Genomic DNA, 23935 nt, shown 5'->3' with positions numbered 1-23935 from the left:
GCCCGCGCGCGGCACTGACCGGCAGGGCCTGGCTGGGGTCCTCGCCCGCCATGTACTGCAGGCGCACGGCGAGGTTGCGCACCGAGCCCTGGCGGCTGCTGAAGTTGAGGCTCTGCGGGTAGACGAAGAGCAGGTTCCTGCGGGGAGACGCGGTGGGGTCGGGAGGGGGGCTGGGCCCAGAGGGGGCCCCTGCGCCCCAAGAGGCGCCCACAGTCCTGTGATGGAACTTTTTTTTTAATTTGGGGGTCACACCTGGTGGTGCTCTACACTCGGGAATTACTCCTGACAGTGCTCGGGGGTCCCTCTGGGGTGCCGGGGATCAAACCCACCTAGGATGGCCGCAGGCAAGCAGACGTCCTCCCTGCTTGGGCCCTGACCTGGCCAAACTTTCAAGAGTGGAAACCAGAGCTGGAGCGATAGGACAGCGGGAAAGGCTCTGGCCTTGCACACGGCTGACCCGGGTTCGATCCCCAGCACCCCTTTGGGCCCCAGAGCCTTGCTAGGAGTGATCCCTGAACACCGAGCTGGGAGTCAGCCCTGAGCACCATCGGGTGTGGCTGCCAAACGAAAGCAAATAGGAGTGGAAACTGAGGCAGGGGCTGGAGGTAGAGGTAGGGCTGGCCTCACTCGCCCCTCTCGGCCGCAGTCGCCCTTGCTTTAATGGAGGTGGTGGGGCCCCTCAGCTCAGGCCCTGTGACCGTCACGATGAGGGCAAACAGCAAGAATGACAATGGCTGCACCAAAAAATACAGCAGCGACCTCGGCCCGGTGTCCGGCGGGCTCAGAGAGCTTGGCTGGCCACAAAGGAAAGTGGCACATCTGCGAGTCCCTGGGTCAGGTGACAGGGATCCCAGCACAGGCCTAGCGGGTGGGTGTGCGCGGAGGAGCCCTGATGCCTAGTGCTCCAGAGAAGCCTCGAGATTGCCCTGTGCATTGCAGAAAGCTCGGCCCTGTCCTCTCCCCAGTACCCCCAGCCCACACCTGGCCCCCAGCCCAAACCAGCATGATCCCAGCGTGGTCCGAGCCAGACAGGGCCTGATGCAACCGCGGTGGCCGTGCCAGCCCCTTGCACAACCCAGGACCCCGGGCGGCGGGTTAACGATTGACCGGGGGTTAAGGACGGCGCCGGGGCATAAGAGGCGGCGGGGCAGCACCGAGGCCGCATTCTCAGACCAGCTTCAGCCATGGCCACGCTTGGCTTGTGCCTGCTCTGTGCCCTGGTGGTCTCGCCCGCCCTCGCTGCCCCCGTGGGTGATTCGGAGCCGGCGCAGCAGGAAGAGCTCACGCTGCTCTTCCACGGCGCCCTGCAGCTGGGCCAGGCACTCAATGGCGTGTACAGGACCACCGAGTCGCGGCTGGAGGAGGCCAGTCACAGCCTGGGGCTCTACGGCCAGACGCTCGGGCTGCTGGGGCAGGAGGTGAGCCACGGCCGGGATGCGACCCAGGAGCTCCGCACAGACCTACTGGAGATGCAGGTGGGCACGGTGGTTGGGGTGTTGTGGGGTTGGTAGGAGTGTGCTGTGGTTTGGCGGTTGGGCCTGAGGTGCCTGGGTGTGCCGGGGGAAATCAGGAAGTTCCCAGGTGAAAATCGGGCCAGTCTCGGGAGAACAGAGATGACTTGGGCGGGACACCGATATTCCACTGTCTGTATCAGGTGGAAGAAGACATCCTGAAGCTGCAGGTGGAGAGCACGGCCCAGGCCCTGGGAGAAGTGGCCCAGGGGCAGCGGGTGCTGAGGGAGAGCATGCAGCGCCTGGAGGCTCAGCTGAGGGGCGCCTGGCTGGGCCCCGCGCACCAAGAATTTGAGGCCTTAAAGGTAAGAGACTTTGAGGTTGAGCGAAAGGGTGAAGGCAGGACACGTGCTTTGTTCCCTGGTATAAGATGCAGGGACATTGTTGGAAGCGACTCTGGAACACAGAGCCCCAAATAGCCCAAACCAGCTGTGCATTGCTTGGGGTGGCCCCAAGTCCCCCCTCCAAAAAAAAAAAAAAAAAACCAAAAAACAAAAAACAGGGGCTTCCCTCTCTGGCAGAGGTGAGGCACAAACTGTGCCTTGGAGACCCCCACGGTTGGCCTCCATAACCTCAACCCCTGTGTAACCCTGGGCAAAATCTATGTCTGGGGCGGTGCCTCAGTTTCTCCATTTTCAAATAAGAAAAACACCTAAGGTGTGAGGAATTCAGCACAAATAAAATACTCAGCCCCTAAGGCCAGAGCGACAGAACAGCCAGGAGCTCTGCACCCTGCCAACCTGGGCTTGAGCTCTGGCATCTCACGTGGTCCCGTGAGCCCCATCAGGAGTGATCCCTGAGCACAGAGCCAGGAGTCAGCCCTGAACACCTCCAGGTGTGGACCAAAAACAAAACCAAAAAAACTCTGCCCTCAATAAATGCTTATTATTCCAGTCTGCAGGGCCTAAGAAGTGTCCAGTACTGTTTTCTGCCTTTTGATAACCCAAATGATGCTCTCAACAGCCCTTGCAAAAGCAAACTCAATTTTTTTTTTCTCCTTTTTTGGGTCACACCTGGCGATGCACAGGGGTTACGCCTGGCGGTGCTCAGGGGACCATATGGGATGCTGGGAATCGAACCCGGGTCGGCCGCATGAAAGGCAAATGCCCTACCCGCTGTGCTATCACTCCAGCCCCAGCAAACTCAATTTTTTTTTTTTTTTTTTTTTTTGCTTTTTGGGTCACACCCAGCGACACTCAGGGGTTACTCCTGGCTTTGCACTCAGGAATTACTCCTGGCGGTGCTTGGGGGACCATATGGGATGCCGGGGATTGAACCCGGGTCGGCCGAGTGCAAGGCAAACGCCCTACCCGCTCTGCTATCGCTCTGGCCCCCAGCAAACTCAATTTTATCCCCATTTTACTGGGGGGAAAGTTGCGGCCAAGGCAGCAGGGGAGTACAGAGGGGAGGGGTAGGCAGTGCATCTCAGATGAGGAGGCGAGGATGAAACCCTGGCTAAGGTTTCTGTCTGGCCTTCTCAGGCGCATGCCAACGAGCAGAGTCACATCATTTGGGCCCTCACGGGCCACGTGCAGCGACAGAAGCAAGAGATGGAGGCGCAGCAACAGCGTCTGCGACAGATCCAGGAGCGGTAAGTGGGGCGGGGGTGGCGCGCAGGAGCCGGGGGAGCAGGGGTTGCGGGGAGCATGTGCGGGACTAAACTCTCTCTCCCTCCCAGGCTGCACACGGCAGCGCTCCCGGCTTGAGCCCATCGGAACCAACTGAGGATCCAGTCAAGCATCATCGTCAAGCATCACCGGCGACTTGGGACACGCCCACGCCCCGCAGGGCGCCTGCGCGTAGAGGCGCGGGAGGCAGGCCCGCTTCCGCTTCCGGCCACGGAGCCCAGACGGAAGCAGGCGGAGTGATGCAGGCCGAGGACATGGCCCGTCGGCAAGGAGTGGAGGAAGGACGTGTACCCCTTCATTTACCGATGTGCCCCCCATTAAAGCAGAGCAGTGGCATTTCAGCCTGATTGTTGTCTGTGTGTGTGTGTTAGAATGGGAAGGGGGGCTGGAGCGATAGCACAGCGGGTAGGTGTTTGCCTTGCACGCGGTCCACCCGGGTTCGAATCCCGGCATCCCATATGGTCCCCTGAGGACCGCCAGGAGTAACCCCTGTGCATCACTGGGTGTGACCCAAAAAGCAAAAAAAAAATGGGAGGAAGGGGGACCGCTTCCGGCCCCCCCAACCCCATGCAAGGACACTTCCCCAGTACCTGTAGCTGGTGTGGGGAGCGTAGACCTCACGGGCCGGGAACTCCAGAATTTCCTTGGTGGGTCGACCCCGGGGGTCTGGGTAGGGCTTAACGTGCAGCAGCTCCGGGGAGAGGCAGAAGTGGGGGTTCTCAGGTGCCGGGGAGATATCGATCTTGAGTTGAGCTGAGGAACGAGGTGGGGAGCTGGTTTGCACTTGGCGAGGAGGCTTTGGGCTCCCCCAAACCCTGCAATGATCCTGGCCTTCCAGTGCGAAGGCCAGAGTGGCCCCTAACTCCTCTCTCTCTGTCTTCAAGTCTTTGGGCCACCCTAGCAGGCTCAGCAGACCATATATTGTGACAGGGATAGAACCCTGGTAAGTCACCTGCAAGGCCGTCACCCTGCCCGCTGTCCTGTGTCTACAGAGTGTCCCCCACATCTCTTGCCCCCTATCCTCGAGACCTAAGTTCTTCTGGCGACCCCACAGTGGTCTGTCTTATATTTTGAGATACTAAAAAATGTCCCCCATGAGAAACCCCAACTTCTGAAGTCAGGAATTTTATCTATTACGGTTGTCACTGGGTCTCCCGGGCGTGACACAATGCACAAGGAAGAGTGACCGCCCTCTTGGTTGAGGCGCAGGGGGTGGGGGGTAAGGAGAGGGAAAGGGGCGTACTACGTACCAGTCACCGGCCGCAGGCGCCGGAGCAGGGAGGACGGCCTCCGCATGTCGGCCAGGAACTTGAAGAGGTCTTCATCGCTCAGCCGCTCGGCCTCCTGGAGGCACGGAAGGAGCAGGTGAGATGGTGATGGGGCGCCCTGCCTTCCCCCACACAGCCCCTTTTGCTCGCAGGGGGCACTGAACCTGCTTAAAGAAGTTGGTGACTGTCAGCGTGGCTGGGCGGAAGCCAGAGAAGCTGCAGGTGTCGTCCCCGCTACTTGTCCGGTCCTGGGGGCCCCGACGGCGGCGGTCAGTCCACGTGGGCCGGCGCTCTAAGAGGAGACAGTGACAATGACCAGGGACAGGGGTTGCAAGGAGCAGTGACATGGGAATGCAGAGATGGTACCGAGATTAGCCGGCAGAGGGCACTGCTCTTCTCCTCTTCGGTAAACCCGCCCTTGCCACAAGCCCCGCCCCTTCAGTCCATCCTGCCGCAGCCTAAGAACACGCCAGGCTCTGCCCCTACCACAGTCTCCGCCCCTCCCTCAGTTCCTGCCCCACCTATGAACACGCTCTGCTCTCATTTAACCCCGCCCCTCCCACAATCCCCGCCCCTCCCTCACGCCCCAGCCTATGAACACATCCTCTGCATATAACCCCTCCTCTTATCTAGCCCCGCCTCCTGACGCCAACCCCGCCCCCACCACAAGCCCCGCCCCTCCCAGCCGCCCAGGTCTAGGCACATGGGTTACTCCTGACGGTTTAGCCACGCCTCTTATCCAGGCCCGCTCATCTCCCAGCCCCGCCCCTTGACGCCAACCCCGCCTCCTCACCGCCCTCCGAGTCGGAGTCGCGGTCCGGCTGCCCCGCACTGCTCACGATGTTGGCCAAGTGCACGGCCGTCCATGCGAAGGGCATGCGGTAGCGGCCCAGACGAGTGCAGAACTGCTCGGCCGCCAGGCGCAGCTTCTCCAGCTTCTCTTTATTCTGGAAAGAGACAGCCCCTCCAAACGCCTTAGAGCTAGCAGGCCTCTAAAGCACTAGACGCCCACCCTCCCCCCCTCCCCCCCCATCCCCCCACCCCCCCACCCCCGCGCCAGCCCGCACAGCCTCACCTTGGCTGTGTCCACCTCCTTCATCACCATGTACGGCTCACAGCACTCGCTGATGTCCCCCTGCTGCAGCACTTTCTCCAGCTGGGGGGGAGGGGGCACAGGTCCAGCGAAGGCTATCCAGGTCCAACTTCCCTCCTGAACCCCTTAGGGCCAATATTCACCCTCTCCCAGGGGGTGCCCCCCCTCACCCTGATGTTCTCAGAATCCAGCACTGGTCACCCTCTCCAACCCTAAACCCCAAACTCCTCATTTTGCCTCCATTTTTCTGAGGCTGAGTTACCAGGCCTGGACTCCAGCCCTCACTAGTGCAAGTCCCTTACTCCTTCTGTGCCTCAGTTTCCCCATATGTCTTATGGTAGCTGTGGCAGGTCTGAGGATAAAAATATGAATGCCGGGGCCAAAGAGATAGTACAGCGGGTAGGGTCTTGCACGTGGCAGCCCTGAGTTGTATCTCCAGCATCCCCAAAGGTCCCATGAGCCCACCAGGAGTGATCCTTGAGCACAAAGCCAGGAGTACCACCATGTGTGACCCAAAACCAAACAAATAAAAGTAACTTCTTGAGATGCCTGGTCATCAGGTGGCCTTTTCTTCCCCCCACCCTTTGATTGTTTGGGAGCCACATCTGGTTTAGGGACTACAATTTCCCTGTTTAGGGACTATTTCTGGCTGTGTGCTCAGGAGTCATCCCTAATCCTGCATGGCTCAAACCCACATCAGTCGCCTGTAAAACTTGTGCCTTGGGGGTCGGCGCAATAGTATAGCTGGTAGGGCCTTTGCTTTGCACGCGGCCAACCCGGGTTTGATCCCCGGCATCCCATATGGTTCCAAGCACTGCCAGGAGTAATTCCTGAGTGCAGAGCCAGGAGTAATGCCTGAGCACCTCTGGGTGTGACTCAAAAAGAAAAAAAACAAACAAACTTGTGCCTTAAGTGCTATTCTCTCTGAACCTGCCGTGGCCAATTAACATAGTTAATGCAGCCTAAGTGAATATTCGCAGCATAGAAATTTGAGTTTGTGCCTGGAAACAGAAAATGCCATGGCAACGAGCCAATTAGCCAATTAGTCTTTCCTCCCCTGACAGGCTGAAACACTCAGCCACAAACAAATAAGAAAAACAACTTTTAAAATATGCTCATCTGGAGACTGGAGTGATAGCACAGTGGGTAGGGTGTTTGCCTTGCACGCGGCTGACCTGGGTTCGATGCCCAGCATCCCATATGGTCCCCTGAGCACTGCCAGGGGTAATTCCTTAGTGCAGAGCCGGGAATGACCCCTGTGCATCACTGGGTGTGACCCCCCCCCAAAAAAACCCCCTCATCTTGGGGCTGGAGCAATAGCACAGCGGTGTTCTGCCTTGCATGGAACGAACCCAAGTTCGATTCCCAGTATCCCATATAGCCCCCCAAGCACCGCCAGGAGTAATTCCTGAGTGCAGAGCCAGGAGTAACCCCTGAGCATTGCCAGGTATGACCCAAAAAGAAAAAAATAATAATAATGCTCATCTGTATAATCCAGTGTGCCATTGCTCCCCAGGTGCCCATTCGTGGGGCTCAGCTCAACAGTCACCTCTGCATGGAAGCCCCACCAGAGAGGCCTAAGGGTCTCAGCTTTCCCTGTGACAGGCCAGACTACTCTCCTGGTGACATGTCTATCTTCTTCCCTGAGTGCAGACACCACCACGCCTTTATCACGGTGATCGGCCCTTGTGCAACAACAACCTCTCCCCCAACACACACAGGGACACACAAAGGCACCTTGATGACCAGGAAGATGTCGGGAGAAGGGTAGGTCACTGAGAAGATGGCGGAGCGGGCCAGGGTGGAGATGGCGGGGTGGGTGCCATGTGCCCTCAGCAGCCCCTTGGTGGAGTCTGAGTTCAGGTCGAAGTAGAAGTTCTCTGAGATCTGGGGGTACGAGAGGGATCTGAGTGGAGCCTGGAGAAGGAGAAGGAGGAGAAGAAGGAGGAGGAGGAGGAGGAGGAGGAGGAAAAGGCTAGTAAAGGCCCGAGGGGAGCAGGGGCTCCTACCTTCTTTTTCTCCCGCACATCATACAGCGCTAAAATGCCGAAGATTGGCTCAATCTCAATCTCAAACCTGCAGGTGAGGGACCAGAGTGAAAGGACAGTGGAAGGAGCATGTTGGCCTTACACATGGCAGACCCGGGTTCAATCCCCGGCATCCCATAGGGTCCCCCAAGCAACACCAGGAGTGATTCCTGAGTGCAGAGCCAGGAGTAACCCTGAGCATCATTGGGTGTGACCCCCAAAAGGCAAAAAATAAAAAGACCTGGAGGTGAATGGGGCTCGGGGCGTCTACCACTCCCTCCCTCTGGGCTTGGCCCTCACTGGGAAAGGGGACCTGGCCCCCAGGAAGCCGTTCCAACTGTCACTCAGTGCTCAGAAGGCCTGTCTCCGGGCTGGAGTGATAGCATGGCTGGGAGGGCACTAGTTTTTCACATGGTCGACCCGATTTCAATCCCAGCACCCCTTAGGGGTCCCCCAAGCCCTGCCCGGAGTGATCTCTGTGCCCAACGCTCGCTCTGGACCTTACAGCGCTGGGATCTCCCAGCGTCAGCCCCTCCTCATGAAGCGGACAGACGGGGGAAACCAAGACACCCAGCGGTGAAGTCACAGGGCCCCTGAGACAGGAAGGCACGTGGCTGCTGGGACCTGCAGCGAGCGGAAAACTGGTGGCCCCAGGCCGGGCTCCAGCCCCCACAGGGCCTCTCCACTGGCCCCCTGCTGGGAGCAGCGTGGGAACAGAGGAGCAGGATGTGGCCTTGGACCCGAGCCGGGCCCTGCCCTCCCCCCCACTCCGAGTTCCTGCCTGGAAGTCGGCAGGAAAAGGAGGCCCTGTCTGGCCCCAGGCCGGGGACACCTCCTGCCCCAGAAGCCTGCCTGCAGTCCCTGACCAAACTCACTGTGCGCCTCCTGCATTCGTGACACCAGCTGGGGTGTCTACGTGGGAGCATAGAGATAAGAACGCCTTAGTGGGGGCTGGAGCAATAACACAGCGGGTAGGGCGTTTGCCTTGCACGCGGCCGACCCGGGTTCCATTTCAGCATCCCATATGGTCCCCTGAGCACCGCCAGGGGTAATTCCTGAGTGCAGAGCCAGGAGTAACCCCTGTGCATCGCCAGGTGTGACCCAAAAAGCAAAAAAAAAAAAAAAAAAAAAAAAGAACGCCTTAGTGCAGAGACTGGGATGGGGGTGGGGCCCAGGGACAGCCGAGGCCGTACAGGCTGGGTTGGCCGGCCGGGTCCGGGTCGTGTTCTCAGGGCACAGTTTATGTTGCTTTTGTTTTGATGTTTCTTGGGGGGCCACACCCGGCGGTGCTGAGGGCTTAATCCTGTCTCTGAGCTCAGGGAACACTTATGGTAGAGTTCAGGGGACCCTATATGGCTCCCGGAATCAAGCTACGGTCCGGTCCGCCACGTGTAAGGCCAATATTCCTGGAATCTCTCTCCAGCCCTAAATTGCTTTTGTTTTGTTTTGTATGTTGGGTTTCAGGGCCACACCTGTTGATATGCTTACTCCTGACTCCGACTCTGGCTACCCAGGGGGTTTTCCGCAGGGCTGGGAGGGGGCCGGAGGTGGGGCTAAAATGGTTGGGGGAGGAGCTGAAGGGCTGGAGGTGGAGCTGAGAGGGGTTGGGGAGGGACTAAGTAGTGTCTGGACGCGGGGCTAAATGGGGTCTGGAGATGGGTTTGGCCTCATCTCCCAAAAAAAACAAGCCTCAAAAAAAACGAAGAGGGGACTGGAGCGATAGCACAGTGGGTAGGGCGTTTGCCTTGCACGCTGCCGACCCAGGTTCAATTCCCAGCATCCCATAGGGTCCCCCGAGCACCGCCAGGAGTGGTTCCTGAGTGCAGAGCAACCCCTGAGCATTGCCAGGTGTGACCCAAAAAGCAAGAAAAAAAAAAGAGGGCTGGGTGGTGCTAAATAGGGGCTGGAAGTGGGACTAAGAGGGTGGATGGGACTGAGGAGGGGCTGGAGATGGACTAAGTAGGGGCTGGAGGCGGGACTAAGAGGACTGGGTGGGGTCAATAGTGGACTGGAGGCGGGGCTAAGAGGGATGGGTGGGGCCAACAGGGGCTGGAGGCGGGGCTGAGAAAGGCTGAGGCGGGGCTTGAGGGGGAGAGGAACGGGCGGAGTGGCTGAGGGTGTTGGGGGAGGAGCTGTGGGCCAGAAATAGACTGAGGGGAGTTCCACTGGGGGAGGTACTAGGAAGGGGCTGAGGAGGGCTGAGGGGAGGGCTGAAGGGTTTGGGCGGGAAGCTAGGGAAGGGCTGAGGCGGGTCTTAATGGTTGGGGGCGGGTCTAGGGAGGGGGAGGGGCTCGGGGCTAGAGACAGGAGTGAGGTGTGGCTGGGGAGGAGCTGGGGGAGGGACTAGGAAGAGGCTGGAGAAGGGGCTGGGAAGGCCTGGGCGGGGCTTAAGCAGGTGGGTCTACACACTCACTTAAGGGACAGACACTTGACCAGGATCCTCTGTCCGAAGTGCTCGCGAGGCGGTTCCGGCCGGCTGCAACGTTCCACCGCCTCTTCCTAAAAAGAGCAGATGGGGGAGACGCGGCCGGATTCCAGGGGCAGCTCGCCCCACTCCCAGCTTGAGTCCGTGGGCAGCTGTGTGTGGCTCCGAGCTCCGCAAAGGCAGTGCCCCTGTCTGCAATGCCCTTCTCCCCTGCACACGGCCTACCCCAGGCCTGCTCCCTGCACAGGCTGCAGTAGAGCCCCCACTCTCCCAACCCCATCCCGCAAGGCATGGACAGGCCACATCCACCAGTTAATTCCCAGACCCACAACCGTGCAAGGCACGCGTAGAAACACCCCATTGCGGCATCACCCCATCCGGGCTGCGCCCTCCGTGGCTCCCACTCACCTCATCGGGGGCTGGGTAGAGGGTGAGCAGTGCGCGGGGCCGCTGCTGCCGCCGCAGGGTCTCGTTCCTCCGGTCCACTTCCTCAGGAGCTGCTCGCTCCAGCAAGCAGGGCAGCAGTGAATCGGCGGCCAAGTTCCTCAGGTCGAAGATGCCAGAGGCACCACTGCTTCGCGGGGTGTCCTCTGGGGAGCCCGAGCTATGCCGGGGGTCGTCCTGTCCGGGGAGAACATGCTAGCATTGAGCACCGGGTGGACGCACCATTCCCTGGCTGAGCTTAGAGGGGCCAATCAGAACACGCCACACCTCGCTGGTTTGCCGCAATTGGCTGTAAGATTAGAACGTGGCTAGGCCGGGCCAATGAGAATCTTCCCTGGAAATTTATCCACTGACCCCTGAGGAGGGGGAGTTTTTTTCTCAATGGGGCTGTCAGTGACCCACGATCCTGCCTGACAGAAGTCCCAGAGTCAGCTAGAGCAAAGTTAGTCTTGCAGTGCCTCAGTTTATCTGAAAAATGGGTGTAGTGGCTTTGCGGCACATGGGTTGGAAATGAACTTAAGGAATTCAGTACATTTAATAAAGGTTTATAATTATCAGTCTCTGACTTTTCTCTTTTTTGGGGGGAGGGTGGAGGGCAGAGGGAGGTGGGCCACACCCAGCAGTGTTCAGGGGTTATTCTGGCTGTGAGCTGAGGGACTGAATCAGGATGAGTATATGTGCAGTGTTGGACACATGCCGGCTCTATCTTTTGGGGGTTTTTGTTGGTTGGTTTTTGTTTCATCTAGTTGTATGTACGTGTGAGTGTATGTGTTTTGGGGGGGCACACCTGACTGTGCTTAGGGTTTACTGCACTCAGAGATCACTCCTGGAGAGGCCCCAAGGACCATCTATATGTGGTGCCAAAGATTAAACTTGGGTCTGGGGTGAGCAAGGCAAGCACTCTACCTGCCTACCTGCCCTACTATCGCTCCCTTGGAAATGTGGGTTTTTTTTGGTTGTGGTGGTGGGTGTTTGGGATCTACCCAGCGGTGCTCAAGACTTAGGTCTGGCTCTGAGCTCTAGGATCATTCCTGGCGGGCTCTGGGGCACATCAGGGTGCCCGGGGTAGAATCTGGGTAGGCTGCATGCAAAGCCATCACCCTATTCACTGTACTAATGCTCCATCTTCTTCATTCTCGGGGAAGCCGAGTAATCCCGTTTGGGGGTTTGGTTAGTTTCCCTTCCCAGGGGCTTGTAGCACGCTCGCTCGCGCGCGCGCGCGCGCGCGCGCACACACACACACACACACACACGCACACACGCACGCACACGCACCCTGGGATGCCTCACCGAGTCCTCAGGGCCGGACCTCTCATCTCCAGAAGCGTCCTGCTCATAGACCTGACGCGAGAGCCCCTTCTGCCGCTCCCGCTGCTTGTCCGGGGTGACGGGGCTATAGGCAGCGCTCAGACACTGGTACCTAGGAGGGCGGGCAGCGCAGTGGGCAGTGGGTCCACGGCTTCCCAGCAGGCACGGCGGGCACATCCAGGGGCACACAGACCCACCTGCGATGGGCAATCACCCAGTGCTCGGTATACTCCTCCACAGCCGCCCTCACCTGGGCGTCCAGCTTCCTGCACCAAAAGACAATCCAGGTAAACTGTGGCCGGCGTTGGGGCTCACCCACTGGTGGTGTAAAAGGCGGCCAACCACACTTCCCCGGCTCAGAGAGGGAGCGTGCCTAGTCCCGCGTCACACAGCCCTACCAGGAAGCTGCTGGGATTCTGGTGTGTGGATGGGGCCGCGGGGTGAGAACCCACCCATCCTCCGGGATCCCCGGCTCGGTGGTCCGACACTCTCGGGGTTGCAACAGCAGTTCTAGGTCATCTGCTGGGAACTCCACGAGGTCACGCAGCGGCCCGGGCTCGGCGTCTGGGGGACGGCTCAGAATCACATCCTCGAAGTCCAAGGGCTCGATGACCTCGGTGAGCGGGACCTGCAGTGGGGGCGGGCAGGTGGGCTGAGACCCCAGCCCCTGATGCTCACGGGCTCCTCCCGGCACTGTGCTCAGGGACTCCCCCTAGCGGTGCATCCTAGATATTTTTAATTTATTATTTTATTATTTTATTTTATTTTTGTTTTCTGGGTCACACCTGGCGATGCTCCTGGCTCTGCACCCAGGAATCACAATGGAGGCATTACTGGTGCCCGCCCGAGCAAATCGATGAGCAAAGGATGACAGTGACAGTGACAATTCAATCAATTTATTTTTGTTTGTTTGTTTTTTTGCTTTTTGGGTCACACCCAGCGATGCTCAGGGGTCACTCCTGGCTCTGCACTCAGGAATTATTCCTGGCGGTGCTCAGGAGACCATATGGGATGCTGGGAATCGAACCCGGGTCGGCCATGTGCAAGGCAAACGCCCTACCTGCTGTGCTATCGCTCCAGCCCCCTCAATCAATTTATTAACTGAGGAACACAGTCACAAAGTTGCTCATGATTGGTTTCAGTCATACAATGTCCCAACACCTGTCCCTTCACCAGTGCACCAGGTGCCCAGGACACGAATAGGGTCTGCTGGAAACGAGGTGAGTATACCCAGCCAGTCCCAGCTCCAGCCCAGGCTTTGGACTTGAGGCTAAAGGCGGCGCCTGGAGCTTGGGAGGGTGCAGGAGTCAGGAGGAGGGAGCACACCACCCTCTCCCGCCCCCCCCCAGCAGGCAGGAAATCACGCCCTGCTCTGGCCTGCAGACTCAGGCTGGGAGGAAACAGCCCGGCTGATTCCCAAGTCCCCGCCCCCAGCCCCCACCAGGAGGCTCCCCACCCCCACCCAGAGTCCCAGAGTCCCCTTCTGGGTGGTCGAAGGCGGGGACAGCAGGCAGGATGGCTGGATCCGATCACAGCCTGGACAATGCACAGGACACCCCCACCCCCATCCTCAGGAAGCAGCTGCCAAGACAGCGCCAGCACCCCCTAACCCCCACCACCGTCCCTGGGCTCAAGGGGACTCAGATTTCCCACAGGGCAGAAGTAGAGGGGCAGAGCCCTGGGGAGGAGAGCCCCAGGGGGTGCGGACCCCCCAAACTCACTCACCCCCAGGGAGCCGCTGCTGCGCCGGCTGGAATGCGGGGAGCCGCTGCGTTCCCGGGACACTTGCTTCCGCACCTCGGCAGCCACGGTCCTGCAGGGACAGGGGCGACACTGCAGGAGGTCCCCGCCCCCCTCCCCGGGAAACTCAGGCAGAGGGTGCCGCCGTGAGTGCTCAGAAGGGGAAAAGAGCTTCGGGGATGCGGGGACCGTGACTCCGGTACAGGACAGGCCCAGACCGTTACAGCTCTCCAGTTTCTCTTTATTTCTGGAAATAAGGTGCAGCCGTAGCCTGCGGTACAGAGTTGGGTTCAGACTGTCCCCAGAGTGGCATCCACACGGGGCCCGCTCGGGGCCGGAGCGGTGGGACAGCGGGGAGGTGTGGCGCAGACGGGAGATGGGCCCACTGCCCTCCTCTGTCCTCCCCCGCCCCCCATCTCTGAGTCACTAGTCACTTACATGTCTGTCTGGGACCCGGGAGAGAGAAGATGGGGGGGCTTGGTGAAGTGCTGCCTTTTATCCAGCCACCCCCAGTGTGATCCCCAGCACCCCATGAAATTCGTCTTTATTTTGGGGCGAAGGCCACACCCAACACTGCTCAGGCTCTGCGCTCAGGGAACAATCCTGGTGGCCTGGGGGGTTCCAGGGATGAACCCGTGTCAGTCCAGCCGCACTGCCCCTGGCCCCGCCGTTCTCAGTCCCTGGGTGTTGGGTTTTGTTTACTTTTTTGGCTTTGTGGGTCACACCTGGCGATGCAAAGGGGTTACTCCTGGCTCTGCACTCAGGAATTAGTCCTGGCAGTGCTGGGGGACCATATGGGATGCTGGGGATCGAACCCGGGTCAGCCACGTGCAGGGCAAACACCCTACCCACTGTACTATCGCTCCAGGGTGTCCCCCCCTCCCCCCGCACCCACTCAGTGGGGGGCATTTTTGTTTGTTTTTTGCTTTTTGGGTCACACCTGGCGATGCACAGGTGTTACTCCTGGCTCTGCACTCAGGAAATCACTCCTGGCGGTGCTCAGGGGACCATATGGGATGCTGGGAATCGAACCCGGGTTGGCCGCGTGCAAGGCAAATGCCCTACCTGCTGTGCTATTGCTCCAGCCCCGGGGGGAGGGAGGCGTTTTTGACAGACTGAGCTGAGTGAAACCCTTCAGAAAACCCAATTGCTAGGTGCTTCCATTCCAGCGAGGCCAGCCCAGCCCAGCTTGAGGGAGGGGCCCAGGCTGCCCCCCCTTCCCCCCCCACCCCCACCCCCCCCCCCCCCCCCCCCCCGGCTCAGACTACACCTTCCCTGGGCCTTTGTCAGAGACTTCGCTCTTCGCTCTCCAAGCCAAGAAGGCGGCGCCTGTCTGGGGGTTCAGGCCTCACCCCCTGCGTTCCCCACTCCTCTGTGTGTCTGGAATAGTTTTAGGGGGAGATATAGAGTTCCACCTGGAGGTGCTCAGAGGGCTACTCCGAGCCCAGTGCTCAGGGCTCACTCCCCACCCTGCTCAGGGGCCCTCTATGTGCCAGGAGTCGGCCGCCTGCGGGTGCCCTCACCCCTGATGCTTGGAAATGAACAAAATAGAAAAGCTGGGCCAGAGTGATAGCACAGCGGGTAGGGCGTTTGCCTTGCACACAGCCGAACCAGTTTCAGTCCCTGGCATCCTATATGGTCCCCCATGCACCACCAGGAGTAATTCCTGAGTGCAGAGCCAGGAGTAACCCCTGAGCATCGCTGGGTGTGACCCAAAAAGCAAGCAGGCAGGCAGGCAAGCAAGCAAGAAAAGCCAGAAGTCACGAATCGTGGCCCCGCAGGCCTCAGCCCGCATATTCTGTGGCCAGCTAAGAAACAGGTGGTGGGGGTCCCCAGCCGGGCACCCCTGGGGAACACTCGTGTTTTTTCCTTTGCTTTTGGAGGGAGCCCCAGTGAGTTGGACACTCTGCACAGAGCCACACCCCCAGCCCCCAGCCCCACACACTCTGCGCCGTGACCCTGAGGGCAGCTGGGGAGCCCAGCCCCCGGCTCACCTGTTTGCTATTTCTGGAAATATGGGGCACCCGGGGCCAGAAGTACAGTGCTCAACATGAAGGATTATCCCCAAATGGCATCGACACTGGGCCTGCTTCGGGCCCAAGCGACAGCACAGCAGGCAGGGCGTCTGCCTTGCACGCAGCCACAGCCGACCCAGGTTGGATTCTCCAGCATGCCATAAGGTCCCCGAGCACCCCCAGGACTAATTCCTGAATGAAGGGTAACCCCTGAGCATAGCAGGGTGTGACCCAAAAGGAAAAAAAGAAAAACTGGGCCCGCCCACTCTGGATGGCTGGGGCGCACGGGGTCTGGGGGAGTCCAGAGAGGGGGAGGCTGGGGGTCTGTCTGGGCTCAGCTCCAGCTGTTGCACAGCTGCCGCCTCGGGGTGGGGAGGCAGGGCTGGGGGCTCCAGCTTCCTCTGCCTCTAGCCTTGGAAGCTCCCAAGAGTGAGGAAAGGGGGGTCCCCTGCATACATGGGACAATAGGGTGGTCACGGGGCTCTGAACGCGGAGCTGGGAGGGGGGACCGGCAGTGTCCCGGGGAGCTGGGGTGCTGGTACACAAGGCGCTCATTAGAGCTTGCTCGTGCCAGGTTCACAGCAACCCTTTCTACCCCATGGGGCTCTTGGGGGGACGTCAAGAGGGGCGCTGGGTGCATAAGGCTTATTCCTGGCTCTGTGCTCAGGGGTCACTTCTGGAGGGGTTCAGGGGTTGCTGCTGCACCACCAGAATTCTCTCTGCCCCCCTATTCCCCCAACAAACTATGCCTTTTTGTTCTTAACTCCTGGTTCTGCACCCAGGAATCAATTATTGGGTGCTGGGGATCTTCTTGGGTGCTGGGGATCGAACCCGGGCCAGTGGTATGCAAGGCAGCGCCCTCAGCTCTGTGCTCTGACTCCAAGCCCTGAATCATGATTTTTTTTTTTTTGAATCATGATTTTTAATTATTTCAGTCTGGGGGCCAGAGAAACAGTACTGGGGGGTCAGTTTTCCGCTTTGCATGTGGCGACTTCCGTCCCACCCCTGACACCACATTACGATCCCCCCAACGCCACCCAGAGTGATCCCTGAGCACAGGGCCAGGAGTCAGCCCTAAGCATCACTAGGTAGCTCCCCTCCCCCAAACACATGAGGTTAGAAAATGATTGTCCATAAAAATCACAAATTCCGGGGCTGGAGCGATAGCACAGCAGGTAGGGCATTTGCCTTGCATGCAGCCGATCGGGTTCGATTCCCAGCATCCCCTATGGTCCCCTGAGCACCGCCAGGAGTAATTCCTGAGTGTAGAGCCAGGAATAACCCCTGAACATCGTTGGGTGTGACCCAAAAAGCCAAAAAAGTAAACAAACAAAAGAGATAATCTGATTGCTTTGTAGACAGAAGGCCCGAATTCAGTCTCTGGCACTAGATGTCTCTCAAGCGCCACAACCTTCGCCCCCCGCCCCCCCTCCCCGCCACCCCGCCCAAATCCAGGGATAAGGTGGCTCATCAGTGGCACACTTGCCCTGCTGCTGCTGCAAAGACAGAAGGAGAAGAGGAGGAATGCAACCCTTCCCCGCTTCACTCCCCCCTCCATACACACACCCAAGCCCTGCTCCCCCAGGACCTGAGAGGGTAGAAAAGAAACATGTTTTCCAGGTAGGGCGTGGAGCAATGCAAATGTATCCAGGCTCCCCCGAGAGAGTTTTGGAAAAATCCTCAGTGATTCTCAAGCAAAGCATAAGCAGCTACGCCCTGCAGCCCTTGCACGCTGAGGCTAAATTTAGGAAACAGCCAGGCAGGACACAGCTATTTAGGTACGCTGAGACAAAGACAGTCCCCAAAAGAAACACTTCCGGTAATAGGGAAATGTAGAATACAGTGGCTGGCCTGGGAGTACTATGCAGCAATGAAAAGGGACAGGAGGCCACAGAAATGCCCCATGCTGACACTGTGCTGGGGGACAAGGCTGGATCCGTGGCATCCCAGCCCACAGGATCCTGTCCCTGGGTCCCCTTTAAGACAGCCACAGTTCACCCGAACCTCCCATGTGCCTATGTCATCCTCAAGGATGCTCCTACAAGACCAAATGGCTGGAGCACACACTGCTCAGAGTTGGCCTCTGCCCTGAGGCCAAGCAGGGTGGTGGTCTTTAAAGCGGCACCTTTTGGCGGCTGGAAACAGGTTGGGGTGATAGGGACTTGCCTTGCATGTAGCTGATGGGGTTGGATCCCCAGCACCACATAGGGTCCCCCCCCAAGCACTACCGGAGTGATCCCTAAGCACCCCCAAGGTGAATGTCCTGAACTTTCTCTGGACCTTACTATTTAGCAGGGCACAGGGGCGCTCCGGGACAGCGCGTGGGCAGGGCTGTGTGGCCGACCCGGGAGGAACAGACAAACATGTGGGCTGGGGAGGAAGAGGTGCTGTTTCCGAGACCAGGGGGCGCCGGGGGTGGGCACCGGCTTCTTCCCACCAGGAACCTAGTTACAGCTCTCACCCAGCCATGGGACACGGGACACGGGGACAAGGGTCATCCCCCAGGGGGCTCGGCCTATAGGCAGGCGCTGGAGTGATGGGACAGCGGGTGAGACGCTGGCTTCACACGCCGGCCGACAGGGGTTCAATCCCAGGGACCGCATAAGGGTCCCCTGAGCACTGCCAGGAGTGATCCCTGAGTATCGCTCGGCGTGACCCAAAACTGAAAGGAAAATTGGAAAAGGGAGGGGAAGAGGGGAAAGCAGGGGAGAGGAGGAAAGGGGAGAGCAGAAGGGAGAGGAGAGGAGGGCAGGAGGGGTGGGAAGGGCAGGGCCGGGGAGGGGAACTAGACAGCAGGAAGCAATAGCAACAATGCCCCCAGGCTGCAGGAGACCAAAGGTCCTGGCTGCTGAATGTCCCCGCTGAGCCCGTGCAGAGCCCGTGACAATCGTCAGAGAAGTGTCTGCACACCCAGGACAAGCATCTTCTGTTCAGATGTTAAGGGCTTCAGCCCTGGGGGGGCAGTTCAGATGCCCCCAGCCTTGGGGCCTTGCACGGGCTCAGCCCCCCTCCCCCCAGATGCTCAACCCCTCCCTCACTCCCTCCACCTCTTAAGTGTCACCTTCCCCCACAGCCCTCCCTCCGGTGTCTGCAGCTAACCTGTAATCTGCCCTGCCGCTGTCTGGGCTTGCGCTGCCGCTGGCCCTGTGGCCAGCATCCCGCACTGTCCCTGTGCCACTGTCCCACGCTGCCCCTGTGGTCCCTGTCCCGCACTGCCCCTGTGGCCACTGTCCCGCGCTGCCCCTGTGGCCACTGTCCCGCACTGCCCCTGTGGCCACTGTCCCGCGCTGCCCCTGTGGCCACTGTCCCGCGCTGCCCCTGTGGCCACTGTCCCGCGCTGCCCCTGTGGCCACTGTCCCACGCTGCCACCCACAAAAGGCAGGACAGGAGCCCTGAGTAGATCCTGAACCAGGAGTCCAGGCCTGACCCCCAAGCTCCCAGCCCTCTCCAGGCCGCGGACACGGATCCCCCAGCGCCTGGCGCCTGTCCCCTCCCCTGTCCGCCCACCAGCTGGTTGGGCCCCAGCCCCCACCGCGTCCATTCAGCCGCGACCAGCCGGTGCTGGGAGAGCCTGAAGCTGGACATCCACAGCTGTCCCCTACCACACACACCCCCGACAGCTGGACAGGGAACCCCGGCGCGGGGGGCGGGAGGGAAGGGCTCTGGAAACTTCTGGGGCTGATTCATCCGGTCCCAGATCGGCACACCCGGAGCATCCATCCTCGCGCCACGGCAAGCACAGGGGAGAGAACGCACAGGCCCTCGGCCACCCTCAGGCGCGGGGACCCGCAGGGCGTCCGGCTCCCGCGTCCCCCGCGCCGCCTCCTCCAGGCAGGCCCCCGGCACGCCCCCACGCGTCCGGAGGGGGAAACCGTCCGACGCCACCGCGCTCCGGGCCCCCGCGGCCTCTCCGCCCGCCTCCTCCCGCGCCCCTGCGCGACTCCGCGGGTCTGGGGGGCGCCCTGCGGGGGAGGCTGGGCCGGGGGGTCCCTCGTGGGAAGTGGGGCCCGCGCCCCGCGCTACCTGTTGATCTTGTGCGCGAAGGCGCGACGCTCGGCGGCCGCCATGGCCCCGCGCCCCGGTGCGGTCCCCGAGCGCCCCGGACCCGCGCGCGCCGTCCCCGCCGCCGCCGCCGCCGCCCGCTCTGGGCAGCCCGGCCGGGCAGGGGCGGGGCCGGAGGCGGGGCCCTTCCGGGTGGCCCGGGCCGCTCCGTGCTGCCCCTGCAGGCCGGCTGGGCGCGGGGTCCCCCAGCCGCCTGGGTGGGGGGAAACTGAGGCTGTGCCGCGCGGCCGGGGCGCAGAGGGCGGGGGTCCGGGGCTGCGGCGGGGGGCTGCCCCTTCGACGGCCCCTGCCCGCCCCCAGATCTGCTGCCTGCTGCCGGAGAGAGTCCGGGAGTCCAGGGCTGACCTCGCGCCGCCACGCCGCGTCCGTTTGGGGGTTTTGTTTAATTGTGAGCCTCAGTGCTCAGGGCTGACTCCAGGCTCTGTGCTCAGAGATCAGTCCTGGCGGGGCTCGGGGGACCGACCCTATGGGGTGCGGGGGATCGAGCCCGGGTGGCCGCGCCCTGTACGCCGTCCCTGCTGGACTATGTCTCCGGACCTTGCCAGGGGCCACTCCTGAGCCCGAGGTAAGGAATAATTCCTGAGCACTGTCGGGGTGATCCCCGCGCCCCCAGACTGACTGCGCCCGGAGCGTGGCGCATAGATCGTGGCCCAAACGGAGCAGATGCGCATGGGGTTTCGCTGGGCCCGACTCATCGTGGGGGTCTGAAGCCTCTGCAAGACACGCCCCCGCGTCCAGGTAGGGGGAGAACTTTGGGTCCTGGGGGTCGCGATGCGCACGCGCGCCGGGAGACACACCCCCGGACCCCAGAAGAAGGTCCAGAAAGGAGGTGCGGGCGACCTGATCCGTTTGGGGGCCCAGTTGGTGCCCGTTGGCTCCCCAAACCCCACCGACAGCCTCAGAGACACCCCCAAGCTCCGCTCAACCTCCGGCCACCTTCACCCAATGCTCATGTGGTGGGCGCACATGTCAGCTCTGGATCTAGGGGTGTTGGGGGGGCGGGTTCACTGGACTCACCCTCTGCCCCCCTTCCCTTCCCCGGCCAGCGAGGGCACGGCAGGCGGCTGTGATCTGGGCATATGATCCGGGCACGTGTGGCCGCCGCCCACGCACCTGCCCGAGTGGTCCAGCCACTCGGGTCCCCGCAGACGCCAGGTGGGGCCCCGCCCTGCCCTTCCTGCGCGCCCCACCCCAGCTGGCCCGCACCCAACCTGCAGCTTTCTGGGCTAAAGTCCCTGCCTGGCGTCTTCGCTGCTGGGGATCCGGGCGGGGCCGGAAAAGGGGCTCAGGGCCCAGAGGCCTCCGCTGGCCTCCCCGGGCAGAGTCGGTCCTGACCGCACCCGGCCGGCCGGTGCCCGTGTTCGCCTCCCTCCTCTCAGACGCCTCCGCACCTCCTCCATTACCGTCCCTTTCTTGCTCTTTTTTCTTTCTGTTTGTTTTGGGGCCACCCCCGCTGTGCCCAGGGCTCACTCCTGACTCTGTACTCAGGGATCATTCCTGAGGGGACTCAGGGGACCCTCTGGCAGAGGCGCAAGGCAGAGGCGCGCCCGGCCCCATCCTCCTTTTTAAATTTGTGTGTTTGTTTTTGGGCCACCTCGGGCAGTGCTCCGGGCTCACTCCTGGCTCTGCACTCAGGGGTCACTCATGGCAGGCTCGGGGGACCATGTGGGGTTCCGGGGGTGGAAAGCAGGTCAGCCGTGAGCAAGGCGAATTGCCCTACCCACTGGATTGTCACTCCTTGTTTTTGAAGGTTCTTTTTTTGGGGGCCACACCCGGCAGTGCTCAGGGGCTGTTCTCTGGTGGGTACTCAGGTGTCATTCCCAGAGGTGTTTGGGGGACCGCGGGGATCCAGGGATCAAACTCTTTGGGCCAGAGAAATAGTACAGAGGTGAAGGTATTTGCCTGGCATGTGCCCCAAGCACCCCAGGAGTACCCCCCAAGCACGGGGCCAGCACTGAGTGCGACCCAACTCCCCCAAACTGAAAAACCAAGTTTTGATTCCCCCGCGTGCAAAGCACTGAGCTCTCTGCGCCCCATCACCCCCTTTTCCAGGATGCCCAGAGAGGTGGGGACTCTTCACACAGTCCAACAACACCTCTGTGACTGCAGACTGTGCCCCTGGGACTGAGACCCGCCCCCTCCCCGCCCCATCACGTGGGTGTCTCTGCATACCAGTTAAATCCCATGCGCTGTGTGGCCCAGGGAAAAGCTCTTGACCTCTCTGATTGCCTATCCCTCTGCCCATGCGTCCGGCCTGCTTCCAGGTTCCCTCCAAGGAGTAACCGTGGCCCAGCTGGCTGCAGAGGCCGCCCCATCCTGCCAGACCTGATGGGTGAGGCATGACTCAGCAAGGCGGGGCTGCGTGGGGGGGGGACCCCCCCAACACCACAGCTGCTCAAACAAGGCTGAGCTTGGTGGGACTTTGGTCTCTTCTGGTGGCTAGAGATGGCTGCGGGGTGAGACGGAAGGAGCCGGGAAAGAGAGAGGTGGTGGGAGAAGTTGAAGGGGAAACTGAGGCAGGGAGTGGGGCGGGGCAGGGCAGGTGAGCTGAGCATCCTGTGAGGGACGGACTTGATCCTAGTGACCTCTTAGGGGCATCTGGGGGCATCTGTGCTTCTGAGGCACCGGTTGTGTTCCCTGCCCTCTCATCTCCGCTCTGGTTTCTTCTTCTTTTTTTTTTTTTTGGTTTTTGTGTCACACCCGGCAATGCACAGGGGTTACTCCTGGCTCTTCACTCAGGAATTACCCCTGGCGGTGCTCAGGGGACCATATGGGATGCTGGGGGATTAGAACCCGGGTTGGCCACGTGCAAGGCAAACGCCCTACCCGCTGTGCTATCACTCCAGCCCCTCTTCTTTTTTTTTTTTTAATGCTTTATTTATTTATTTATTTTTACTTTTTGGGTCACACCCAGCAATGCACAGGGATCATTCCTGGCTCTGCACTCAGGAATTACCCCTGGCGGTGCTCAGGGGCCATATGGGATGCTGGGAATGAACCGGGTCAGCGTCGTGCAAGGCAAACGCCCTACCTGCTGTGCTATCGCTCCAGCCCCACCCCCACCCTGATTTCTTTGGGGGTTATCTCTCTTTCTCCCCGCTCCAGGAATCGAAGTTTGTCTATCTTCTTTTTTCCTTCCTTCCTTCCTTCCTTTCTTTCTTTCTTTCTTTCTTTCTTTCTTTCTTTCTTTCTTTCTTTCTTTCTTTCTTTCTTTCTTTCTTTCTTTCTTTCGTCACACCCGGCAATACACAGGGTATTGGTGTATTGCCTTGGAAGCATCAGGAGCTACATTCTATCGGGCCTGGAGAAAGAGTGCACTGGGGTTTAGAGAAAATGCCTTGGAAACATCTGGTCAAGAGTCCATCCCCCAGGGTCTCACATATGCCCTGATACTCAGGGCTTTCTCCTGGATTTTTACTCAGAGTTTAGGGGATCCTGTGAGGTGCCAGAGATCAAACCTGGGTCACTTGTGTGCAAAGTAAGCACCTTCCCCTCTGTACTATCTCCCTGGAACAGTGGGGACTTTTTGAAACAGTAAACAAGATGGGGTTGGAGGATAGTACCGCAGGGAGGTGCTCGCCTTGCACGCTACTAACCCAGGTTTGATCCCTGGCAACCTGTGAGGTTCCCCAAGCCACCAGGAGTGATTGCTGAGTGCAGAGGAAGGAGTAACCCAGAGCATCACCGGGTGTGGCCCCAAAAATAAACAAAAGAAGAATAAAGAAGATAGACAGGAGCTGGAGCGATAGCACAGCAGGTAGAGCCTTTGCCTTGCACGCGGCTGATCTGGGTTCGATTCCCAGCATCCCATATGGTCCCTGAGCACCGCTCGGGGTAACTCCTGAGTGCAGAGCCGGGAGTAACCCCTGTGCATCGCCGGGTGTAACCCAAAAAAGAAAAAAAAAAAAAAAGCAGCAGTAGTGCTGGTGGCGCTTATCAGGCAGCTTGAACGCGAGTGCCTACCGCCCCCTAGTGTCTGACTTGGGAACAGCACCAACTCCACCGACCTGCTGAGGGGCTGGGTGGAGTGCAGGGGTAGGTTCTAGCTCAGGTAGCAGCTACTGGGAGGCCGTCCCCACGGGTCTCACACCCACCTCTGGCCCCTCCTCTCGGCTCTTCAGATGCCTCTTAGCCGGATGACATGATGAGTGAATGAATGAGAGAGATCAGAGGGGTCAGGCCCAGGCTCGAGAGATGGGCCAGTGGGGAGTGCGCCAGCCTTGCGTGCGGCTGACCAGGGGTCCATCCGGATACCCCACAGAGTGTCCTGAGCGCCGCCAGGAGAGATCCCTGAGCCCAGAGCCAGGAGTCAGCCTTAAGCACTGCTGGATGTGGCCCCCCCAAAACAACACATAAATGAAGAATAATGGTTGCACCGGCTGAAGACACAGCACAAGGGGTCAGGTGCTCGCTC

General features: G+C 60.1%; 2 protein-coding genes across 5 annotated transcripts in view; one reads left to right on the top strand and one right to left on the bottom strand.

Moving 5' to 3' along the window:
• DOCK6 (dedicator of cytokinesis 6) overlaps positions 1-19592 on the bottom strand; it is a 43960-nt gene extending 24368 nt beyond the window's left edge. For all 4 annotated transcript variants that reach the window (XM_055128387.1, XM_055128383.1, XM_055128384.1 and 1 more), the window contains exons 1-15: positions 19483-19592; positions 13430-13517; positions 12157-12332; positions 11902-11970; positions 11687-11816; positions 10361-10573; positions 9941-10026; positions 7510-7576; positions 7238-7387; positions 5483-5563; positions 5201-5354; positions 4572-4699; positions 4390-4483; positions 3730-3892; positions 20-137 (exon numbers count right to left, since the gene is read on the bottom strand). In XM_055128387.1, coding sequence (XP_054984362.1) covers positions 20-137; positions 3730-3892; positions 4390-4483; positions 4572-4699; positions 5201-5354; positions 5483-5563; positions 7238-7387; positions 7510-7576; positions 9941-10026; positions 10361-10573; positions 11687-11816; positions 11902-11970; positions 12157-12332; positions 13430-13517; positions 19483-19526 — 1761 coding nt within the window. In that variant the 5' untranslated portion in view covers positions 19527-19592. The remainder of the gene's footprint in view (positions 1-19; positions 138-3729; positions 3893-4389; positions 4484-4571; positions 4700-5200; positions 5355-5482; positions 5564-7237; positions 7388-7509; positions 7577-9940; positions 10027-10360; positions 10574-11686; positions 11817-11901; positions 11971-12156; positions 12333-13429; positions 13518-19482) is intronic.
• ANGPTL8 (angiopoietin like 8) lies at positions 1185-3445 on the top strand. Its single transcript, XM_012934554.2, has 4 exons — positions 1185-1475; positions 1655-1816; positions 2993-3102; positions 3190-3445. Exons 1-4 carry the CDS (start codon positions 1185-1187, stop codon positions 3215-3217), a joined length of 591 nt encoding a protein of 196 aa, XP_012790008.2. The 3' UTR covers positions 3218-3445.
• Positions 19593-23935: the final 4343 nt, after the last annotated feature.

This window comes from Sorex araneus, chromosome 2 (assembly GCF_027595985.1).
Source record: "Sorex araneus isolate mSorAra2 chromosome 2, mSorAra2.pri, whole genome shotgun sequence".
Lineage (NCBI taxonomy): Eukaryota > Metazoa > Chordata > Mammalia > Eulipotyphla > Soricidae > Sorex > Sorex araneus.
This window is presented reverse-complemented; position numbering and strand designations above follow the sequence as displayed.

Coding starts and splice junctions, on each gene's coding strand:
- ANGPTL8 (XM_012934554.2), top strand. CDS start 1,185: ATGGCCACGCTTGGCTTGTGCCTGCTCTGTGCCCTGGTGGTCTCGCCC. Junction 1,817..2,992: donor AAGAATTTGAGGCCTTAAAG/GTAAGAGACTTT, acceptor TGGCCTTCTCAG/GCGCATGCCAACGAGCAGAG. Junction 3,103..3,189: donor CTGCGACAGATCCAGGAGCG/GTAAGTGGGGCG, acceptor TCTCCCTCCCAG/GCTGCACACGGCAGCGCTCC.